Source organism: Acanthochromis polyacanthus, chromosome 1, assembly GCF_021347895.1.
Source record: "Acanthochromis polyacanthus isolate Apoly-LR-REF ecotype Palm Island chromosome 1, KAUST_Apoly_ChrSc, whole genome shotgun sequence".
Lineage (NCBI taxonomy): Eukaryota > Metazoa > Chordata > Actinopteri > Pomacentridae > Acanthochromis > Acanthochromis polyacanthus.
Window position 1 is genome coordinate 45,736,712 of NC_067113.1, and position 22,889 is coordinate 45,759,600.

At 41.5% G+C, this 22,889-nt stretch overlaps 1 protein-coding gene across 8 annotated transcripts in view; it reads right to left on the reverse strand.

The window, feature by feature from the left end:
- Window positions 1-9,781: 9,781 nt before the first annotated feature.
- The window catches only part of foxp2 (forkhead box P2), a 101,658-nt gene continuing 88,550 nt past the window's right edge, over window positions 9,782-22,889 (reverse strand). For 7 of the 8 annotated variants that reach the window (XM_022222791.2, XM_051949018.1, XM_051949015.1 and 4 more), the window contains 6 exons: window positions 22,732-22,835; window positions 22,462-22,563; window positions 19,896-20,017; window positions 19,613-19,682; window positions 18,417-18,724; window positions 9,782-13,665 (listed from right to left, as the gene is read on the reverse strand). In XM_022222791.2, coding sequence (XP_022078483.1) covers window positions 13,521-13,665; window positions 18,417-18,724; window positions 19,613-19,682; window positions 19,896-20,017; window positions 22,462-22,563; window positions 22,732-22,835 — 851 coding nt within the window. In that variant the 3' untranslated portion in view covers window positions 9,782-13,520. The remainder of the gene's footprint in view (window positions 13,666-18,416; window positions 18,725-19,612; window positions 19,683-19,895; window positions 20,018-22,461; window positions 22,564-22,731; window positions 22,836-22,889) is intronic. The other variant, XM_022222806.2, reaches the window with a different exon arrangement.

Below are 22,889 nucleotides of genomic sequence, written 5' to 3' on the forward strand. Positions count from 1 at the left end.
ACAATGTTTTGGATCATAAGCAGATCTTTCCTTTCTCCATACTTTGGCCTTTCCATCATAGAGGTTAATCTTGGTCTCATCAGTCCATAAAACTTTGTTTCAAAACTTTTGTGGCTGAACTCTGTACTTCTTTGCAAAATCCAATCTGGCCTTCCGATTCTTTTTGCTGATGAGTGGTTTGCATCTTGTGGTATGGCCTCTATCTTCCTTCTCTCAAAGTCTTCTTCGAATAGTGGATTGTGACACTTTCACCCCTGCCCTGTGGAGGTTGGCAGTGATGTCAGTGACTGTTGTTTTTGGGTTTTTCTTCACAGCTCTCACAATGTTTCTGTCATCAACTGCTGTTGTTACCCTGGGTCGACCTGTTCGATGTTTGTTGCTCAGTATACCCATAGTTTATTTCTTTTTCAGAACATTCCAAATTGTTGTAGTGGCTATGCCCAATGTTTGTGCAATAGCTCCGATTTTCCCTCTTCTCTCAGCTTCAAAATGGTTTGCTTTTCTCCCATAGACAGCTCTCTGGTCTTCATGTTTGCTTAACAGAAAATGCAGTTTTCACAGGTGAAACCCAAAGCCAAAAACAAGAACTATTTAATGTCTCTGCAATCGATCGAAAAGGCAACACCTGGGCAACTAGAAACACCCATCAGTCACATGTTCCAATACTTTTGGAGGTGACTGTATATCACCGAAATCTTGAGTTTCCAGTGACTCCTACAGCTCTTCATTTTGTGCAATGGAATGATTGGAACCGATGTGTCTCAGTCCGAAGATATAATCACTCATTTTGGTTCTTTCACTAATTTACTATAGATCTTCTGGAGATATGACAAAATCTGCTGGGTCAAAAATATACATACAGCAAAAGAATGATCAGTTCTGGTGATGTAGAACGCTGCATTAATCAAAGTTTCTTAGTGGTGTTGGCCTCCTAACTTCTCATAAGTGATTACGATTGACTACAGGTGGTGACTCCTCTGAGGCAATTAAATGAGTAATTTTTCATTTAAATTAAAAGTTCAATAAACATTCTTCAATAAAACATTTCCCCTGTTGTTAACGAAAGATGGGTACTCCCAATGCAACTTCTCAAGATGTTATCCAAACCTCAGGTGACCAAATATTCTTCATTAGATGTTCCTGTAATGCAAAGTTGTCAGTCTAACATTCAGTTTTGAGGCATAACAGTCTAAACACCAAACATTTTTAGACCATGCTTGATTATTTTTTACCTTCAAAAGGAACATTCTTGGAACTAGAAATCATAAGTAGAACTTTTTTTTTTAACTTTCTCAGAAGAAATCTGGAACTAAAAAGCTAGAGGTAGAAGTATTTCTCTATGTAAAGCAGTGGAGTATCATAAAATGGTGGAAAAGTACATTTAAAGCACCTCAAAACCATGGTTGAGTAGCTACAGCATTGCAGTAAATGTGCTTTAATATAGGATATTTTCACACCTTCTCCCACTTGTTTCCTGCCACGCCTCTGCTGTTTAGAAACCATGTTCAGGGCCAGCTGCTCACCCCCGAGGACCGAGTCCAGGTGAGGAACCACGTCTGAAACCCACTCGGCTAATTTGTTTGTTTCGTTCTGGGGGCATGGCTGATATTAAGAGGAGATCCTGAGCAGCGGGGATGGAGGGAGCTGGGGAAAGAGGGAGTCGGGGAGGGGAGGGATGAGTTTACAAGCCCCAGGTACGGTGAATGGGTGAGTGAGAAGATGCAGAAAAGAAGGCAATGAGGGAGAGAGAAAAAAAAATCTCATCCAAATAATTTTCACCCCGTGGGCGCTAAAATGCAAATCGCAGATCAAAGAGGTTTGCAATGGAAACTAGCGAGATTGGGAGAGAATATCATCAAGCCGGGGTTATATATGTATGTTCAGGATGTGAGCGAGACATGCTGGACCCAGGTAATGGAGCTGACCTGTACTTGAACACTGCCCCCCACTGCCACTATCATTTTCCTGCTCGCCTTTTTCCCAGGGTTATAGCATGTACAGTACACTGGAAAGTAATTTACTTTCTCCTTACAGTACCTTTCTTCCCTCTCGGTTTGCTTTAGTCTGTATTTATAAAGCCCTTTTTTCCCATCAGGCGGCGGTTTACACAAACCGTCTTCTCGAAGCAGTGGCAAATTCCCCTTTTGCACATTGACACTGAATCGATGTTCAATGGCCTGATACTTCCTGTAGCTTTATTCCCGAAAACAGATTCATGTCATGGAGGGAAAGTGGAGCAGAACAACAACAAGCAGGATGTGTACCTAGCGAATGAAGCGCCTTGTCGGCTTACAAAGGTGTTTGATTTAGTTTTGCAAATGGAATCGTCGCAGAAATGCACCTCGAAAAATCTGAACCTACAGTCGAAATATGTGAGACAATGCAGAGAAAAAGATGAAAAAAGGCCGAGTTATAGATAGAAACTCAGGGGAGGGATGTGACTGGGGGAGAAGGTGAGGGAAGACTGTACACGGAGTCTCCACATTAATGCCTAATTAATGTCTGTCTCCCCCATTAACGTCTGATTAATAATTTACGTCTGTCTCGTCCACCTGAAGCTGTCATAACTTTTCGTGTATCCCAAAATGAAATGTGACAATGTTGTCTGGTGGCGCATACTTCTGTTGTCAACTGTGCAAAAAAGGAAGCATTTTCTTGGAGGTATTTTGAAATAAACAAGATTTAAGTAAGATCTTTGGACTTGAAATTCACAAAATGAGCAACTTGTTGAAGATGGATTGGGCCCTTCAAAATAAAATGACCAATTCCCAACGCAAAATTCATTCAAATTTATTACAAAGGCAGTTGATAAGATATCTGAAGCAGATTAGTTTTATTGCAGTCAGTGTTTATTAAAGTTTGTAATCACATTGAAACTGTGTGTTTCAGGTATCCTGTTGGTGAAAGAGGTACTGTTAAATGAAAGCCTAAAAATGGCTCCTCCTCAAACCGGTGGATTGGAAGGGATGGGCCAATTCCTTGGCCACCACGTTCTCTAGATATCACTACCTTGGACTTCTTTCTATGGGGTTACGTTAAAGATATTGTGAATCGAACAAAGATATGGGACATTACTGACTTGAAGCAAAAGATTTCTGATTCCGTTACCACCATTGATGAGGCTATGCTACAGCGAACATGGCAAGAAATCAAATACCGTCTTGATGTGCTTCGTGCAACTAATGGTGCTCATATAGAGGTGAATTAAATTAGGTAGAAAAAACTTTGACAACCACTGATTACAAGAAAACAAATCTAGTTAAGGTATCTGAACTGCCTTTGTAATAAATTGTTAACCCTCGTATTGTCCTGGGGGTCACATTGACCCGTTTTAAAGTTTGAAAATGTGTGTGTGTGTGTGTGTGTGTGTGTGTGTGGGGGGGGGGGGGGGGGGGGGGGGTTGAAACTTCTGTCCACATTTTCAACATTTTTGGGAAATTTTTGAAAGTTTTTTGGTGGAAAAAGAAATGTTAAAAATGTTGCTTAAGAATATTTACCAAAAAATCAACCAAAATTCAGTGAATTTCGCTGGATTTTGTTTGACTTTTCTGTGAATGTTCTTAAAGAAAATATTAGAAGTTTTACTGATATATATGTAATCACTTTAGATATATTTTTTAGGATTTTTTGGAAGATTTTTACTAATTTTTAAAAAAATATTTACAAGAATTTTCTTGTCAAATTTGAGGGATTTTTAAAATTAAAATTTTTAAGGAAACTTTTCAGGAATTATTGGAATTTTCTTCCTGAAGGTTTTGCAAATTTTCAGAAATTTGGGGGATTTTTTTTGCTGAATTTTTGGATTTTTTTCAGACAAGGAATAAATATTTTTTGGTGCTCGTAAATGAGGACAACAGGAGGGTTAAAACTGTAAAGAGACTCCATGGACACCCCGTACTTCTCGATGTGTCAGGGGGAATTTTTGCACTTTTTTATATCACTACATGTATCTGACATCCATAGTTAATCATCATTTCGAAACTCCTCTGGTTTGTTTTACTGTTTTAACACATAATTGTACTTTTAATTAAGCTATTTCCTCCAGCATGGATTACTTCACAGTACTTAAAGTGGAGAAAAATGTCTTTTTCCGAGGTGCAACCTTCTTTAAATCAACCCAGCATCCACCATTTCTGCCAAATTCCTTTAAGCAACCGACACATTGCGCATTATTTTGAAAGAATCCCAAGAAAAAACACCAGGTGGAGGTTAATTTTCCCAAAGCTCTCCTTGCAGAAACAGTGCAGGTATTCAGTTCTTTGGGTGCCATCTGCATCAGCTCCGAAGCCTCCTACTGACGTGGATTAGCGGTTCGCAGCACTTTGACTCCGACTCGCTGCAGGATTCAAAACACAGCTGCTTTTTCTGGTTGGTCAGCACAACCTGCACAGGGTCACACGACGTTCTCGGCCTCCTCAAAGACACACTGTCTCTCTCTCGCTGTATTTGCTTTTGAATGTAAATCCTTAATCCTCCCATCTTGTCTTTTCCCTCTGTCCGTCCATCCTTCCATCTTTCCTCCTCCGTCCCCTCGTTATTGCCAGCTGTCCAAATTTTTTCTATTTTTTTCCGTGCTCGGTGTCACCTGCTTTGTAATCTGATTACTTCACAGTGGAATTAGTATGTATATTTAATGCAGCTTCTTTTTTTCTTCTTCTTCTTTTCTCCTCTCCGTCTTTTATTCTTTTTAAATCTTGATGAGTGATGCAGGGAGGAACGGAGATGGGGTGGGGTTGCTCTACTTGCATGTCTGGCGGATATGCCAGGGCCATGCTAATAAATGACAGCTGATTTATGCGTCTGTATTCTTTTATTTATAAAAAAATAGCAAGCGGGCTGATTTCTGATATTAATAATACAAGTGGATCCACTTTGATTAGGCTTCTGTGGAGAGCTGTGCATATTCAGCATTACAATTAAAGCCTCTGATGTGAAATAGGAATGACACGCTAATGAAGCGAGCTAGCGAGCCTGAACCGCGACTGTCCAACAGCATTACGGCCCATCTCGGATGAAGAGTAATTATACGAGGAACACTGAAATGTCATTAAAAATCTTCAGTAAGTGATTTAACCCACCATTCCTCACTAATGCTAGATATTTCTTTTTCCCCCCCTCAACCCCCACATGATCAACTCCCAAGGTTTTCCTCTTTTTTTAAAAAAAAAAAAAAGATTCTTTCTTTGACATAAAACCAAACTTCTACCTCAGAAGTTCCACAAACAATGAAAAAAAAAGATCATCCGACTCCTTAAACATATTGAGATTTGAGACGAAGACATACAGATGCATTGTCCTAATTTAATTTCAGAACTCCGTGGTGCCGGTGGTGGTAGATAATTGAAATCATTCCATTATAAATTCCATTATGAATTGGTGATTAAGGCCAGATGTGATTACCATGGATTAAAGATGATAGTTGTGATTTTTTTTCCCCCAACATAACCTCTCAAGCCACCTGCACGGTATCCACCTCAAAGTCTTTTTATTTATCACGTCTAAACACGTGAAGGAGGAATAATAGCAAGAGAGAGGTGCGAAAAAGAGCGGAAAAGACACGATAAAGTGTGCGTTTGAGGGGAGTGTTGTTTCTAAGAGGATTTAGATAATCTGATTCTACCCCTTCGTTCTTACTTGATGTGCTCATTTTCACAGATTTACCACGAGCCTCGAAGGGGTTTGTTGTTGTTGTTGCGGAAGCATAAAGCAAACAAATAATGAGCTATATCATGTTACCATATCATATTCATTAGGGCTATTGTCAAGTCTCTTTGTGGGTGAGTGTGTGGGAGACAGGAAGGGGGGAGAAAGAGGGACCTGATAGGATGTGTGTGTGTGCATGTGGCAGATAATGCCACAGGCAAGAATTCATGAATATCAGCAGTTTCTCACCATTTTGTTGGGTTAATCTCTTGTTTCAGTTGGAGAAATAGGCATTTCTCTTGCATACATTACACCGGTGCCTGCACATCACATCCGCACAAAAGTACCTTTAACGTCAGGTTCCTCTGATGTAGTGATGAGTGAAGTTTTTACGTATCGAGGTCACACACTTCTTTATTTTCTGTCTGTCTCAGCAGCTCCATCGACGGAGTGGAAGCTCAGACATGTGGCAAAAGGGCAAAAGAGTTTGGAGTCAGGTTTAAAATGCAAACACAAAACTGAACCGAGCACAGAAGGATCTCACGGGACTTCTCTTCTTTTTTTTTTCTGATTTGACAAAAAGTTGCTGAGCGCGAGGCCTCGAAAAGGACTTAAAAGGGGGCAGAAACATGTGATGGCATCCGACGTGTGGAAAAAAAACGCCTTAATTGTAGCATCCAAGCGGGCCGGTTAGCAGAGCTGGGTGGGGCAGGGGAACGGGACACAAGCGTCCCCTTCGCCCACCACCAAACCGAGCGTCATGCCTCCGAGCCATGCAATTATTTTTGCACTGCGTCCAATATCAACTTGAGAGCAATGCAAATTATTTAAGACGCGCTTTTCAGGGCTCGCAATTATAATAATGATGATCTCAATTAGCGTTGCCATTGCCTCGGACTATTTAGCAGGCAATTTTGCAGCCTGGGGGCGAGGGTCTTCTAGGGAGCCGACACGCATCGTCAGGTCAGAAGGGGCTGGATAGAGAAAGAAAGAAAGAGACCGAGACAGAGCCTGCACTTTTAATCAATAAACTGAGACTAGAGATATTTACCACCCCATCCCACAAGGGCACGCTTCATAAATTGACCTAATTGGTCGGCATTGGAGATGAGATGAATGATGCCGGGATGCAAGGGGCTAATTCAGAAAGTGAAGGATGGGAGCTAAGTTTCCTTTGTACTGAGATGTCAGAGAAGGAACTGTTTTCTCAAAATGACATCTTACTAGCTTAAAGATTAGCTAGTTAGTGTAGCTTGGCATCACAGTTGAATAACAAGGGGAAACTGTTAGCTTTGCGTAGTTTGTGCATCAACTGAAGACTGAACAATACAAGCTGTAGGTTTATGTAAGTCTAAGAGGAAGTATGACCTTACTGGTTGGAGAATAAATGAATGATTCCAGGGTGCACAGTCAAATTCAGAAAATGAAAAAAAAGTTTCCATCGTGCCCAAATGTACTGAGATCAGACGACCTGATTGTTCTCTTACTGTAGAGATAAAACCAGTAGCCAGTTAGCTTAGCTTAGCATTAAGACTGAAAAACATGTGAAAACTGTTAGCTTTGCTCTGTCCAAAGAGGGGAAAATCTGACAGCGCTTTGCATAGTTTGTGGCAAAACTGAAGACTGAATAGACAAGTTATGGGTTTATGGAGGTAAAAGAAGAGACGACAGGAAGTACCGGTGTGTTTAACCCCTTGATGCCTGAATTTATGCACAATTGAGTAAAAAAAATTTGAAACATTTGTGTGTTTTTGCTTTCCATCTGATGTTAAAATAAGTGGAGATTGTTAATTTGTCTCATTAGGTCCCACTCTGACCGGTCCAATAAGAAACTAGTGCTTGCGAAAGGTTCCGAGGTACGTATTGAATATGCACAAGCCAGCATTGGGGGAATGGATACGCTGTATCGGCTGCAGTCTGAATGAAAGTGGTATGTTGGCAATTTGTGACAATAGGCATCAAGGGGTTAAACTCTTGCCAACCAAAGACAACATTAAAATGGCTTACCTGATAGGGTACTGTGTATTTCCATATTGTGCCATCAAAGGTACTTCTGGGCCATAGACATCTTTAGATATCTGAGGGTGTCAGGCACCCAGAGTTTGGATTCTTGGCTCTGGAGGCTCTCTGGTGTGGTTCAAGTGGACTGGGATTTGGGTAGTCTTGAGGTTTTTTTTAGCAGCTTGGGATCCAGTTTCTGCACTGAGGTATGATGCATTTTCTTGGTGTTTGAGAGTGCTATTTCAATGAAGGGTCTGCAAGAAAGCTTAGGTGAGTGATACATGTCAAGAAAACATCCACATGAATGCGAGGGCCCAAGGTTTCCCAGCAGAACATTGTAACGAGATGATCAGTGTCATTGGCTTCACCTGTCAGCGGTTTGAAAGTTGTGCCTGACTGCTGTTCATGCACGACCTTTGGTGCTTTCTGAACCCGAAGCTGTCTTCAAGCTCAGACAAACCAAGTCTTCCGGCTGTAGCTCCGTATTCACCAAACAGACATGACATTCAGTGTTCTCATCTAACTCCTGACAAGAAACTGAATAAGCACGTCTCCCCAACTGTCTAACAATGGTTTAAAGCTTCAGAAAGCATTCACTTTTTCAGAAATTAACTCCTGTTTCAGTGCATTCTCCCGTTTCCCTGCATGTCATGTACTATACTGCACTGCCTCTGTATATTAGAGGCTCCCTCCCCTCCACCTCCACCACCCTCCCCCTCCTCTTCTTCTTCGTCTCCCCTCAACACACCATTCATGTGGAAAAGGCCTGCACCACCAGCTACCCTTTCTTTTATTCATCGCACTGTAAATAACTCCACTTTATGAAAAGCAGCCAGTGTGACTCACGGATACCTCTCTAACCACAACCCATTATTATTTCATGGCCTTTGAAAGAAGGGGTCTATAGCAGGCGCTCTCACACTTTAATGTCGGAGCTCCCTCTGATGTTGTGTAGTACACAGCGGCCCTTGTTGCACTCCGTATGCAATCCCTCACTTGAATTCACAAACACTTCCAAGTGCATAAATAGCACGGAAAGACAAGTGCCTTGCGAGCTAGCTAATGCTCTGGAACGCCATTGCTGAGGAGATAACAGGAAGCCTGCCATGGCTGATGCCTGGGACTGTCATTGGAGGGGTGGAGGGAAGAGGAGGGGTGGTGGTTGAAGAGAGAGACAAGTGTGCTCCCTTTATGAAAAATGCTGTTGTTTTCTGACCTCTCATGGGACATCATATGGTAAAGGAAAAAGAACATGCATCAGCGTTACGATTAAATGACCAGCGGATATGATTCAAAGGGTCCCACGGTGTCCCTGAGCACCCTTTGGAACGTGTAGAAGGCTCTCGGCATACAGACGAGCTAATGGGCAACCTATTGGTCATGGTAGATTCAGTCTGAATCCAAATGAGGGTGTCAGTGTGTGGCTGCTCCATGACCGACAAGGTGCGGTAGGCCTGCTGGAGTTGATTTAGCCACATTGCCTGTCATAGCGTTTTACCAGTCAACATCCATCAATCGGGAGGCTAAAAAGCATGTTTTTTTCCCCTCCCTCTCTTCGTTTGAAGTGTCAAGAGGCCGACTTAAAGATGGAGCTGGAAAATGGAAGCAGCTGATGAAATTTCACATCTTTGTTTTCTCTCCATGATGTTAATAAGGCAGGCTTTTTTTTAGCATGACAACAGACTTAATAATGTAGTTTGTGCCAAAACCACTTTTTGAAGCATGGAGTGCATGAAATGGGTCTTACAAAAGCCTTTCAGAGGTACACAGCAGTACTTCCGTGTATACCGAGACATGCTTGAGGTACATGAAAGCAGCGGGCGTGAATCATACAAAGGCTAAACCCATTACAGGTCCAGAGGGGTGGGCAATACAGTGCCTTGTCCTGCTCCTCTAAACAAGACTCTAGGTGCAGGAAGCTGGGGGGGGGGGCTTGTAACATATACATTAAATTTTAATTGTTTTTTTCCAACCTCCTCCCTTCACATCTCTGAAGTAGCAGCTCCTGAAACGTTAAAAGTGTAATGCCAGCTAGATTTTCATGGCTGTGCCTTTGTAGAATAAAAGATATATGTGTAACAGCAGCGGCGAGGAGGGGGGCGGAAATAATTTACTCTCTGATGCTGGAGGTAGACAGTTGCTTTTTCAAATTCCAAGTTTTGGTCCTTTATTTTATTCAGCAGTGAAATGCCATGAATACAGAAAATAATGTCTGTTACAATTCTCAACCATGACCTTCTAATGTCAGAGAACCTTTAACGTATGGACACAGTACACAGTAATGAAAAGTATCAAAAAAAGTCGTTGAATCTCGATCGAAAATAAAAAACAAACGGAAAAAAAAAAAGTTTTCACCAATTACATAAACATATGTTTGCTACAGTCCCAATTTACTGTATACATAGGGGGATCATATTCTCAATTATTAGAGAAGGATAGCAGTAGAAAGGATACATGACTCAACTGCCAGACATAATGCTTCATAAAGTATGCACAGAGGTACAAGCAATAAATACACACATTAGGTTAAGCCTTACAGCTACGCAAAGCAGATGCAGAAAAAGCAGGTTTGCTATTCTTAGCGAGCAATGAGAGAGAAACAGTAAAAATTCAGGTAAGTCAGAAAAGAAACACTGAGATTTTTTTTTCCTCTTAGAAAAAAGTCTGGTAAATTTATGGGTCCACCAACATTTTTTTTTACATAAGTATGCACAGTTATCAAAATACAGACAAAATCAACCCAGAAAATCCAGACAATCCTAAAATCTAGTGGAGGAGCAGATCGCAGTTCTGGAGGTCTTTCTGGTATTATGTGCAAGCAACTATTTTAGACATTTTTTTTTACTTAATTTATACAAAACCCATGCAAATCTACAGGTAATATGCATTCTGTGGCTGACAGGTTTTATCCCTCCCAAAACAGTATATCTGAGGTAATGCACTCCTATGCATTGTACGTACATTTAGGCCATCATCCCGTTGATTTTTATTATATTCTTTTTATTAGTTCTTGTTTCCAGTCCACCAAATGATTTTTAGACATGCATTTTTAAAACACAATATTCCCTTACAGGTAATCTATACATTATCATTCTACAAATGTTTGAGGACAACCTATTACAATGCAAATCTTCCATATCTTGACGCAGGGAATGTAAACGTTGGTTTGAGCCACGTCCTATGAGACAAGCGCAGTAAAGTGTAACAGCTCTTCTTGTGGCATTCTCGTAACTTCGTGCAATCTGTCATAATTGTTCTGAATTTGTTGTGCAGAGGTAGAAGCTTTTAGAAAGCCTTTTTGGGTAAGTGGGAGAACCCTTTTTTTTCCTTTTTTTTTTTTTCCTTTTTGAAAGACGCGGCGTCCTTTTTATTTGGTGTGATAAGATTATTAAGGACGTCGTCTTCAAGTCGTTTTGCTGACTCCAGCTAAGTATTGAAGGGATAAGCTTTGTTCCTGGGCCCCAGTCCCCTCTTGACGTGGAACTGGCACATGTGTGTAGCGTGTGTGTGTGTGTGCAGATGTGTGTGTGCTTTACATGCTGTGTGTGTTTTGTACAGTACTGCACGTGTCAGTGTGTTAAGCTCCTGCAGCCGCTTCCTTGGCTTGGCGCGACGCTTGAAAACAACATATGCACAGTGGTGTTCCCATTTTGGTCAAAAAACAGGTTGCTCGCCGCCGCAGCACGACACAAAGCCACGTCGGTTTCTTTGACAGCTTTTTTCTGCAGCTGGAGATTCGAACAAAAAAAAAACAAGAAAGTTGGCAGACCAAACTGCATCGGGGGTCTGTGTTTATGTGTGTGTGTGTGTTCATGTATGCTGTGTGTGTGTGTGGTTCAGCTTTTTTTTTTAGGATTCCTTTATCCCATACAAGAGGAGGCAGAATTTTGTGTAACTTTGGTTTACTGAAAACAGAAATGACCATTAAAGCAACAACACTTTTCTAGATGACATTGGCTGTGAGGAAAATGACGGGACGCAGTTTCCACAATAACTACTTCTCTTTAGTCGCTAGAAATACCGAGTGTGTTTTACAAAAAGCTGGCTACCTATACAGAGTACATCAGTGCGAACACCAGCTGTATCCATATAGCTTCGAAGCTGTGACCCACACAATGAGTATTCAATGAAGTTTAAAGCAAATATCACCTAGAAAAGGTTACCTTTCACCTTAGATATCCTCTTCTGCAATGGCTATCACTATTTGCTTTTACACGGTTAACCAAGCCACATCATTTCATATTAACTTGAAATCATGACTTATTTGGCTTCACTAGATATTTTTCATGTTTGGTTAGCGATGTTTTCAGTTTCGGTTTCGACGCGGCTCAGAACAAAAACCGCCACGGAAATAAGACGTGACATTATTTTGACAGTCCCACTTAGAACAATACATATTCACCAGGTTAGAAAAAAAATAACTCAAAATGAAACAAAAATTATGACTTCTGATGTGTAATGCGTAACAAAAAAAAAGTCTTAAAAAATCAAATAAAATGAAAATAAACTTCACAACAACACAATGTTTCTGCACTTCCATTGAATACACAAATGTTTCGTTTTGGTCATGATCCACTTTTACAGTTAGCTGCTCTCTACCAGTTAAATCACCAGCACAAAATAAAAAAAAATGCCTGCAGTTCAAATGTCACATCACCTTTTTAACCTACAGTACATCTGGCAGAAAATCTCCAAAGTGGACGTTTTGTGAGTTATCAAATTACACATCAAAATCAGCATTTATTTCCCCTCTCTCTTTCTTCTCATGATCATCTTTGTATAGGGCTAAATGAAACAATCCCAGAGGTTATTCCAAGGTAGTTTGCGGAACAAAAGCTTCTCTTTGTACTAGTTTAAAGTCACAGAAAGCGGACCAAGAGGAGTTTGGTGGCTTCTGTCTATAAGCTATTGGCCATTGCTAGTGTTGGCTTTGGTTTCTAGCTGTTGCCTGTGACTGTTTGCAGGTAGACAAAGCTTTAGAACGAGGAGGTAAGGAGAACAGCGAGAAGAAAATTATGCAGAAATGCATTTGTTTTGTAAATGGTGCTTGAAACAAATGTTCCCCCCCCCCCCCGACTTAATTTCCTTTTTTTTTTTTTACTTTTAATCACAAACAGATAGACTGGAAGCCAACTTTTTCTCTTTTTTTCTCCTTTTTTTTCCTGGACAGCTGCAACAACAGTCTTGGTACCGCAGTTCCATTACTGGTGTGATTGAGGGAAATGGCATTTACAGTTGGTGGTGTCTGAAATCATATTTTGGAAATTAACAATGGCAAAAAACAAAAAAAAGAGCTGAAAATAATATACTGGTTTTTATAATAGTAGCAACATACAGGCAGTGACACAAATGTCTGAGACTACTCCTGTGCAAATGATAACAGAGCAACAACTTGAATTGAACCAGCAATTGTCTCTAGACATTAACAACTACTGTGGGTTGGATTATTCACAAACATAAAATGTCTTCCTTTTTGGCAGTATATGAGGCCGCTAGCTTTCAACGGAAAAATGATTTGCTCATTTGTTGTCATGTTTTTTCCCCATCCATGAGTCCGTCATCCTTGTACTGTACGTGGCCACGCCATCCCTAATGAAACAGGTCTCAAAGAGTTAATTTTTTTTTTCCTTTTTAAATCAGACATCTCATGCCTGTCATGTTTGGGGGATCCCAAAGGGCTGCAACAAAGAGTTCCTTTGGACCGGTCTCTATCCGGATACATGCTCAATAAATAGTCCCAGTGGTGAGAGAGACAAAGAGAGAGTCAGCTGTGGTTGCTTGGACTGTGGAGTGGTTTCTAGTCTTGCAGGAGGTCTGTGTGAGAGAAACAGTGCGGTTGGGGTGAAGGGATACGTTCACCAAAAACTGTATCCTCGTCACTCCAGGTCTTCTGATAAGTTCCCTTCCTCCAGCTCCCGGTCGTCATCCAGCTCCGGACTGTGATTGGCCGTCGTCACGAGTGACATCGGACAGTCGTCGTCGTCCATATTAAGCGGCTCCTCCTTGACGTGAATGGGCGGCCTGCGACACAATCACAATGGCAGTAAAGGTTAGATTCCTTCCAGGTTTTTATGAGAAATCTCTGCAGCCAGATTTGTCAAGTGCAATTTTAACCCTCATGTTGTCTTGCGGGTCAGATTGACCCATTTCAAAGTTTGAAAATGTGGGGAAAAAAATATTTTCAACGTGAAACTTTTGACGTCCACATTTTCAACCTTTTTGGGAAATTTTTGAACATTTTTTGGTGGAAAAAAGAAATGTTAAAAATGTTTCTTAAGATCATTAACAAAAAAAAGATGTTTTTGTTAATGATCTTAAGAAAATATTAGAAGCTTTACTGGTATAAATGTAATCACTTTAGATATTTTTACTCATTTTTGTAAGATTTTTAGTAATTTTTAAAAAAATTTTTAGAAGAATATTTCTTGTCAAATTTGGGGGATTTTCAAAATTAAAATTTTTAAGGCAAACTTTTAAGGAATTATTGGAATTTTCTTCCTGAAGGTTTTGCAAATTTTCAGAAATTTGGGGGATTTTTTTGCTGAATTTTTGGATTTTTTCAGACAAGGAAACAATATTTTTTGGTATTCATAAATGAAGACAACAGGAGGGTTAAAGTAGCTGGGGGAAAAAACGTAGTAATGCCAAATAAAACTCCAAGAAAATTATATGCAAAAGAGGGGGAAAAAAGGAAATGTACAGCCATTACGTCCTTTTACTGTAAAGTGTTGTTCGGCATACAGATAAATACTCGGCTGTATCAAAAAACAGGCATTACATGCATTATCTAGTGGAGGTAACAACCATGTTGTTTGCGAGACGCTAATTCGACATGATGCCTCACGTCTACTGTAAGTAAGCGCATGAAAATTGCATGAAAAACACGGCCCCTGTAAGGCCGATAAGCTGTGATGTTCCAGACATGTTTGGCATTTAAAAGTTTACTGATGACACCAGGTTGAAATACATGAAAAAGGAAAAAGGGGGGAAAAAAACAGGCCACATGATAAATAATGGAGAATTTCTCATCCCTGAGCCCCCTGGAGCAAAGGCAGAGGAGAGGCTTTTTTATCTAGTTAATAGAAAGCGCAGCCACTCGTTAATATGCAGGGGCTGTACATGTCGCTCCTCAAGAGGAAAAACCGGCAGCTAGGTTCTGCCATTAATCAACTTCAGCCCCGGCAGTTCGCTCGGACACCATGATACATGTTTTTAACTCTAAATGGATGAATATCTTTAGCCGTTGTCAATAAGCGCTGGGCAGGAAGCGGCGGCGGAGCGGCTCGCAGGACACCTTTCCCTTCAGAACAACAGAGGAGTGGGCGGAAAGGAAAAGGAAAAAAAGAAGTGTTGGGCGACTAACAAGAATAATAATGCTGTCACACACAAACAAGGCATAACATGATCCGGGGCCCTAGTCGGGTAGAAGGGTTTGTGCCACGATGATAAATCTGACAAAACCTAATTATTTCTGACACATCGGATGCATCACAAAATCCCCGTAGACTTTGAAAGAGGAGAGTGGGGGGAGAGGGAGAGGGAGACTTATCAAGTGGTAGTGCGTTAGGACGCGACTCTCCTGGGCCGCCTTCATCAGTGGAAGAGGGGAGGGCTTTGAATTTGAAAAGAATTTTAAAAGGTACAGATGACTTTAATATTCAGAGCCAAATACTGTAAATTAATATTCTGATGCGGTGGGATGTGAAGAGGAGGCTGATCTTAGCAGGATGCGAGGCGAGCGATGAATATTTCTGTTTCTCCCCCTCACATTTACGGAGAGAGCGAAAAGAAAAACACCTCTGCCGGAGGTTAGAGAAGCAGAAAAACACCAACCGTGCTCCCTCCCTAACCCTAACACTGGATTTAAAGATGATTTTTAGAGTATAAATAAATGAGGTTAGGCTGCTCTTTTGTGGAATTCAGGAAAACTAGTGCTGAAATGATTGACTAAATTACAGAAAACATACTAAACATAGTTGTGATATTTGACTAGATTACCTTTTAGGCCTACAAATTTCAACTAAAATCATTTTGTTTTCCAAAGGCACACAGTAATACTTTGATTAAATCATATCAGCAGTTAATTTATATATATTTTAACACACGACAATGTGCTTCTAGGTCACTGTAAGGTGACTATTAAAGCTGAATGCTAAACTGTCTGTTTGTACTCTATTTATTAGCACCTAGCGAAGAAGTTGCAACTGTTAAATACATTAATAAACACTAATCTGCATAGCGTATTCTACATGTTTATTAATTGATATATAAATACTGCTTCTGAATGCTAAATAGTAAGACTTGTAGTGCTGTATCTCCTATTAGAAAGAGCATCACAGGATTACAAAACAACTTCATTTTGTGAACTTGATTCTGATCATATTTTACTTCCAAAATAAAAGCATGTGAAATGGTTTCCACAGATCAGCTGAATGTAAATCCCCTCCCCCATCCGTGTTCTCGTGTGCTTTTAACACGCAGCTCATTAGATGTTTGCGTGTCATGGAAGAAATAAAAAATATGCAGGAGCGCATTTGCAGGCCCGAGTTTTCTGACACTTTATTAAAATATGTGGATGAGCCATTTAGTGCTTAATGGCGAGCTGCCATTATTGAGTCACTCAGGAGTAAACGCCGGACTTTGCGCTTGTAATAAATACCCGCCGTACATGTGAGATGCCTGCTCTCACATCAATTGGAGATTAGCACCAGCAATCATGCAGAGGTATGTCAGGGATGCAAATAAGGTCATTAGTCCACGGGCCTAATGGTGGGTTGGAGGGGAGATGTAGTGAGGAAGAGGGGGAGGAGGGGTATGGGAGGCAGGGAGGGGTGAGGAAGACTAGGGGTGGGCAATCAAAGACATTCATAACTCAGTCTGATTCATTAACTAACACCAAAGAAGGGTGGTCACCAAACAATTACATGCGACGGCACATGATACAGCTGATAAAATGAAGTCACATTCAATAGATTGTGTTTGCCATGATGTTTTTAAATCCTAATTTTGAACAGTTCTGGTCTTTCCTGGTTTTACTGCTTCTTTTACCCCTTAGGGTATACATGATTCATGCACACACATGCACAAACAGCGCATGGCCCAGGGGCAAGCTGGTTTGCGGTTAAGCAGGTATCATTAACCTCTCGACATTTAGGGGAACTAGAGGTTCGTCTAACTGTTGAATTTGTCGAGGAGTCGTTTCCTGAGAAAGGCCCTGCGAAGGTGATGTGCTATTTAGTTCAGCGCTACGAGCCACTCTATTATTTAAACACATCCTGGAAAAGCCAGTCGAGAAAAACACATTTCTTCCATTTTGAGGTTGTCGTGGCTGTGTGAAGGCAGGCGGGGATGGATGGAGGGAGGAGAGGGGAGACGACGGATGGATGGATGCATCTTATCCTCCATGCCAGTGTCAAGGCGGTGTGGCCAGAGAGAAGAGCGAAAGAAGTCAGTGCTGGTCTGTTACTAAAAATTAAATGACCTGAGGGAGTGGTAACACTGGGATTCTGTCTAGAGCTGGGCAGATTTGCTCCACTTAACACCCCATTTCAGAGAGGGGTAAACACGTCCAAACAGATTAACGTATAGACGTGTGGTAGGACGAAACCAAACGCTGCTCTGTTCTCCGAGACACACTCAGCCACACGGAGTGCATCCTTTATCCATTACAGGAGTGGTTAGCTAATGTCCACTGACTTCTGCAACATGAGCTGTGATGGACAGTGGATAAGAATCATTAAAGTGTAATTTCAGTGTGTTTGCCTCCGAATGTGAGTGTGTTTCCCTGCATGCTGCCTTCACAGACCTGTGTGGCACCAGACATTCCTGAAACTCACATGAGATCAGTTTTTAAAAACACTCTCTTTCCCTCTCTCAGCTACATTAGTTGGGAAAGGCAGCAATTTTAAAGGTAATTAGTGCTACACTTGCTAAATATTAATAGGAACAGTCTTGCATAAAATATAGCAGCTAAACTCCTATAATGCAGACAGTGGTGTAATTAAAGATGAATATGTAATAGAGACTATTTATAGGCTTGAACTAACTGTTACCCAAAACGTCAGGCTCACCCCAGGTATAAGCACAGACACAAAAGGAAATACCAAAGCAGATACAGGAAGGGAAACCGTCTGCTTGTGATACAATGCATGCTGGAAATTCAGCCTTGCCCTCGGGTCACTGTAGAACTGACGAAAATACTGATACTGCGGGTTAAATGTCAGACAATTAAGCTAACAAAGGGCAAAAAGACAGCGAGTGAATTCAGTGTAGGAAGAGAAATGGGGCAGGGTGGGGGTCAACGCTGGAGATAAGTACTCTTAAAAATCTGTGAGGTAGAAATTAGCGTATTCCCGTTGCATTTAATGTTTTTTCAGCGTTAAGCGGCACTGTGATCCATCATGTACTCAATGAATGAACGTGAAGGGATTGAGGGTTACAGGGTTACATATTCACTTTGGTGGCTGTCTGTGAGCAACATACAGTAGCTGTTCTGGGTGAAGGATGTGGATAATTTGGGTAAAGGGCAGAATAATGAGATCCATTAAGGTGCGTTGTTGTTGTGTTTTTTAAAGGTTTAAAACATCTGAAAGTTGTCTAAAAGTGTTAGGCACAAAGTGTTGAAATGGTATCTTTGTATTAGCTCTTAAATTTTTGCATAGCTGACATTATTCAGGAAGAAACTGTACATAAACGATCCCGAATTATGAAGCGAGATTCATGCAATGCTTGTGTGCAGCTGCAGGAACACTTTGCTTTCTGCAGGAACTTACATGTGTACTGGAGGGGAGTATCCGGGGCTGCTGTGTCCGTTGGTGTCCAGGTGGTCAAGCGAGCCGTTGAGCTCCTCGTGGGCGGACTGCAACAGGATGGGGGGGCTACCGCTCAGCGTGACTGGAGGGCTGCCACCCAGTAAGCCGGGCGGACTCCCGCCTAACAGCCCGTGCGGACTTCCGCCAGTCAGTACGGACGGGTCGCCACCGAGGAGGCCGTGGCAGCTGCCGCCCATCGGGCCTGTGGAACCGCTGTTCATGAGTCCAGGGGTCCCCAGCAGAGGCAGGGAGGTCTCCGCCAGGGCAGCCTGCAGTACAAGGAGGAAGAAAGGGAATATTTCAGTGAGGTGAGAGACAATTAAGGAACAGTGAAGATTGGTATCCACTGGGTGAAGCATGAGAGGGTGGATGAAAAAGGCTTAACAGGTAGGAGACAGGTGTGTTGTTTGATGTTTGGATTTGGTGTATAAAGTGCAAAAAAGGCAGCTGAGTGAAAAATACATAACGGTAATTAACACAGTAATAATTAAACAGCATTGTCTTAGTCTTATTCTGTTGCAAGCTATTTTCCCCTCTGTGACACCTTCCTGACAACTGCCTCCCCCAGCTGCCATTCCTATGCCCTTGTGTGGTGTGGCTATTAAAGAAAAGTCCCCCAAAAACTTTACCTCAAAATAATAAAAACTCCTGACACTTTCGCCTGCTGCGCATTAAAGTTATATACAGTGATTAAATTTTTAAAGTTTTTGCCATGAGCACCTCGCCGGCGTACACTATGAAGCCAAATCATTTATGACAGCTTAGATAAATATTAATGCACATGCCCTTGCATTTGCACATGCCGCTATCAATCTGGGGTGGCTGCCACAGCTGAAAAAGAAAAGGAGAAAGAATGGAAGGAAGGAGTGAGAGTTGCTTCTGGATTCAACCACATGGTGGCCTTCTGAGTCTGACGGTGTTGAGGAAGGAAGGAAGAAGGTGGGAAGAGAGAGAAGGTGTGAGAGAAAAGAGGCAGTGACATGAGTTAGGAGGGAAAAAAAATCTTATGCAAAGTGCAGTATGGAGTTCTTTTGTGCACAGTAACCACATTCATTCAGTCACTCAATTGCTCAGTCACTCAGGCAGCTGTCCTGTCTGTCAGTCAAATAAACTGGCAGCCGGTGAGTCAGGGGTTCTCTGAAGCTTTTGGTTCGTACCTGTAAGCTGGCGTTTAGTGCAGTTCCATAGCCAAGACTGGAGGGCAGGTTCTTGACAAGTGATGGGCTTCTATATTTGATGTAAACAAAACAGAAAAAGAACAAAATAATTAGCTTTCAATATAAAAATAATGTTTAATCTAATGTTATTAAAGAAGCAAATTGAGCATAAGGGGAAAAAAATGAAGAAACAGGAGAACAGAACTAGGCTCTGCTGACATCTCATGATTTTCTGCATTCCTTGACCTGCAGATTCTGATATAAGAAGCGACAGAACTCCTACCCTGTGATCTTCTGCGACCTGCGTTTCTGGTACTCCACCTCATCCACCGTCCACACCGCCCCCTTCACGTTCTCCACACGCACAAAGCACTTGTGCAGACTGAGGTTGTGGCGAACGGCGTTCTGCAAAAAGACGTGACACACAGGTCAGAGGGATGAGGTAAAACGAATTCATTCATTATCCATCAAGAAAGGGAAAAAAAGAAGAAGGCTTGGAAATTGATTTTTTCTTGCATTTTGAAGAAATTCTTAACATTCACGCACCATTGATTTAATTAGTAAAAATTGAGTGAGAGCGAATGCTCTTACAAGTCCTGCACACAGTACATATCAATCAGAGTAAGTAGGCTAAAAGGAGGTAATCAGCATAGCGAATGGCTTATGGTGGTGACAGAAGTGGTAATGCCGGCCTTGATAATGGTGATGTCAGTAACCCTTCCTGCTCCAGAAAAGCATTGCACTTAATGGACACATCGCTTTAAAGATGACAGTATTGCAAGAAAAAAGACAGTCATCAGGAGGCCCCTGTTCTAGTGTGTGTGTTGGAGAGAGCGAGTGTTCGTGCACAAGTAAGCAGGATTAAGCTGAACTGTATCTGACATCTGTATGTCCAAATATTCACCATGTGGTGTCACATCTGGTGTTGAATACGTGCTTACATGACACAACTATCGTTTAAATTTACTATCAAAGCTGCCTTTAAATTAAAGCATCATATATCTTTTGAAAAATAAACCAGTGAAGTGTTTTTTCTTTAATTACAAAATTGGAAAAACCTATAGGAAAAAAAGCCCTCTTATATTAATATGACCATAATTAAAACATGCATCAGACTCTACAAATAATAACCTTGGCTTTAATATCCCTGCCGCTCATATTTATCATCTCCCTTAGCTTGGTGTGTACTGCTCTTTCTCCAAGAAAAAGGGATTCAGAAAAAAGAAAAAAAAAACTCATAAGCAGATCTCGCATCTGACCTGAAAATCCCAGGATTTGATTGATCTTAATGCCCATGGCTCTGAATATGATAATTTTAATATTAATGAGCAAATGAGCAGTTTTATTATGCATGCTATATAGTTAGAACTAATAAGCTTCTGGGTGAGAGAAAAGAGAGAGAAAGGAAAAGTGGGGTGGGGGGGTAGATCCCTCTTTGGAGCTGATGAGACCAAGCTGAGATATTAAACTACCTTTCATTTCTTTCTTTCTTTTCTTCTTCTTTCTTTAAAAACACCCAACAAATTCTCACTATTAATCAAATGACAAACCCATCGCTGATCATCCAACTAATGCTTACAAAGGCGATTGTGGAGATGTAAATAGATCATCTTGGTGATTGTGCAGAGTGGGAGACGTAAAGACAAGATATTTCTGAAGTCGTTGTGGCACGACTGCTATTCTGTCACAGAGGAACTTAATCAGGGAAAAATAGAATAAAGAAAGAACATTTAAGCAGCACGTCTGAGGGTTGTTGTGTTGTTTTCTGCTACAAACAGCCACACAACAAACTCCGCTGAGAACATATCTTGTCATTATATAATTACACAACAAAACATGGTGCGAACTGTACCTAACAAACTGGAAAAGGGCACCGATCTTTTTGCATGCCCTCCTGAATTGGTGATCACACACCCATGTGCTCATTTGCATCCCAAATCCAAATTAATTCACTTTGCTAAATCTAGTGCCGCGACACGTCTTGCATGCTGATGAGCGGCTGGGCCGAGTTTTCCCTCCAGTCCTCCTGTGTGCAGCCACAAAGGCTAAAGGCAGCTAACGAATGACGCGCAGGGGCCACGGGATAAAAAAAAAAAAAAAAACATAAAAAAACACTGAAGACACTGGCTGCTCGGTTGGGGTTTTCTTTATCAGCAGACAGACACACTTCTGGTTAAAACATGTGCTGCAGGAGAGGCATTTTTTACCATCTTTGTGAACGCAGACAGGACAATAAAGTTGTAGGGACAGATATACAAATGGGCCCTTTTGTGTGGGGAAGTAAAGAGTGCTGCCTCCCTGACAGGCCAATTCTCACTTTTCCCCCCTCGGCTTTGGTTCCGCACGAGGACCACTCTTAACCCCTCTGTGAGACGCAATTTATGTGTTTTTGGCTGCTGAGAACTGGTTAACAGGCAAACAGCCATCTTTCTCCCTAATAAACCAATGATATGTGACAGAGGAAGGTGGTTGTAGGAACAGGAGGAGGGGTGTATCTCTTAACAAAAGGTGCTGATGATGGAGTGGCTGCCGTATAATTAGTGCGTCAGAGCTCTCTCCTCTCCACGCCAAGCCTCCGCTGTTAATTGCACCAAATTAGAAAACGATATCTGAGGGAGAATAATTCTTTCGGCTGTCATTTCTAAACAGAAAAGGCGGAAAGGTGGAAAAATAAATAAGGGGAGAGAATGGGCTGTATTCAGGAGAAAGGTTAGAGGAGTGCTAATCGCCCTGTGCTGAGTAAATATATGCTTTCTTAAGGTTTTCTTGTGTTCGGCGAGAGGAAAGGCCTTTTACTGGAAGGAGGAGTGAAAGGGCACAGTGAGGGTGTGAGGGTTCATCGAGGTTACCTTCCAAGTTGCGGCGTTGCGTCTGAAGTAGGCAAACGTGCGCGTGAACCAGCTGTAGATTTCATTAAGCGTTAACTGCATGTCGGCAGAGTCCATGATAGCCTGAAATGAGATGACATCAAATAATGGTTTACTAACGAGACCAGGTAACTGACACACACACACACACACACACCAACAGATCGAGAGTGGAGAGAGAGAGAGCTGCCATGATTCATGCAGCAATTAATTTTAATCTAATCAGGCAAAGTTAATTTATTTCCCACTCACCTGTCTTATGAGGGTTGCATAAGTAAATGGCGGTCTGACATCTGCGTTCTTATAAAACTCGTAGTTTGGGGCAATCTCTGGAAAAATAAATACTGTGTCACCACCTGAAATAATTGGTAAATTTTATTCCTTTAGGTATTGAATTTACTCAAGGTTTC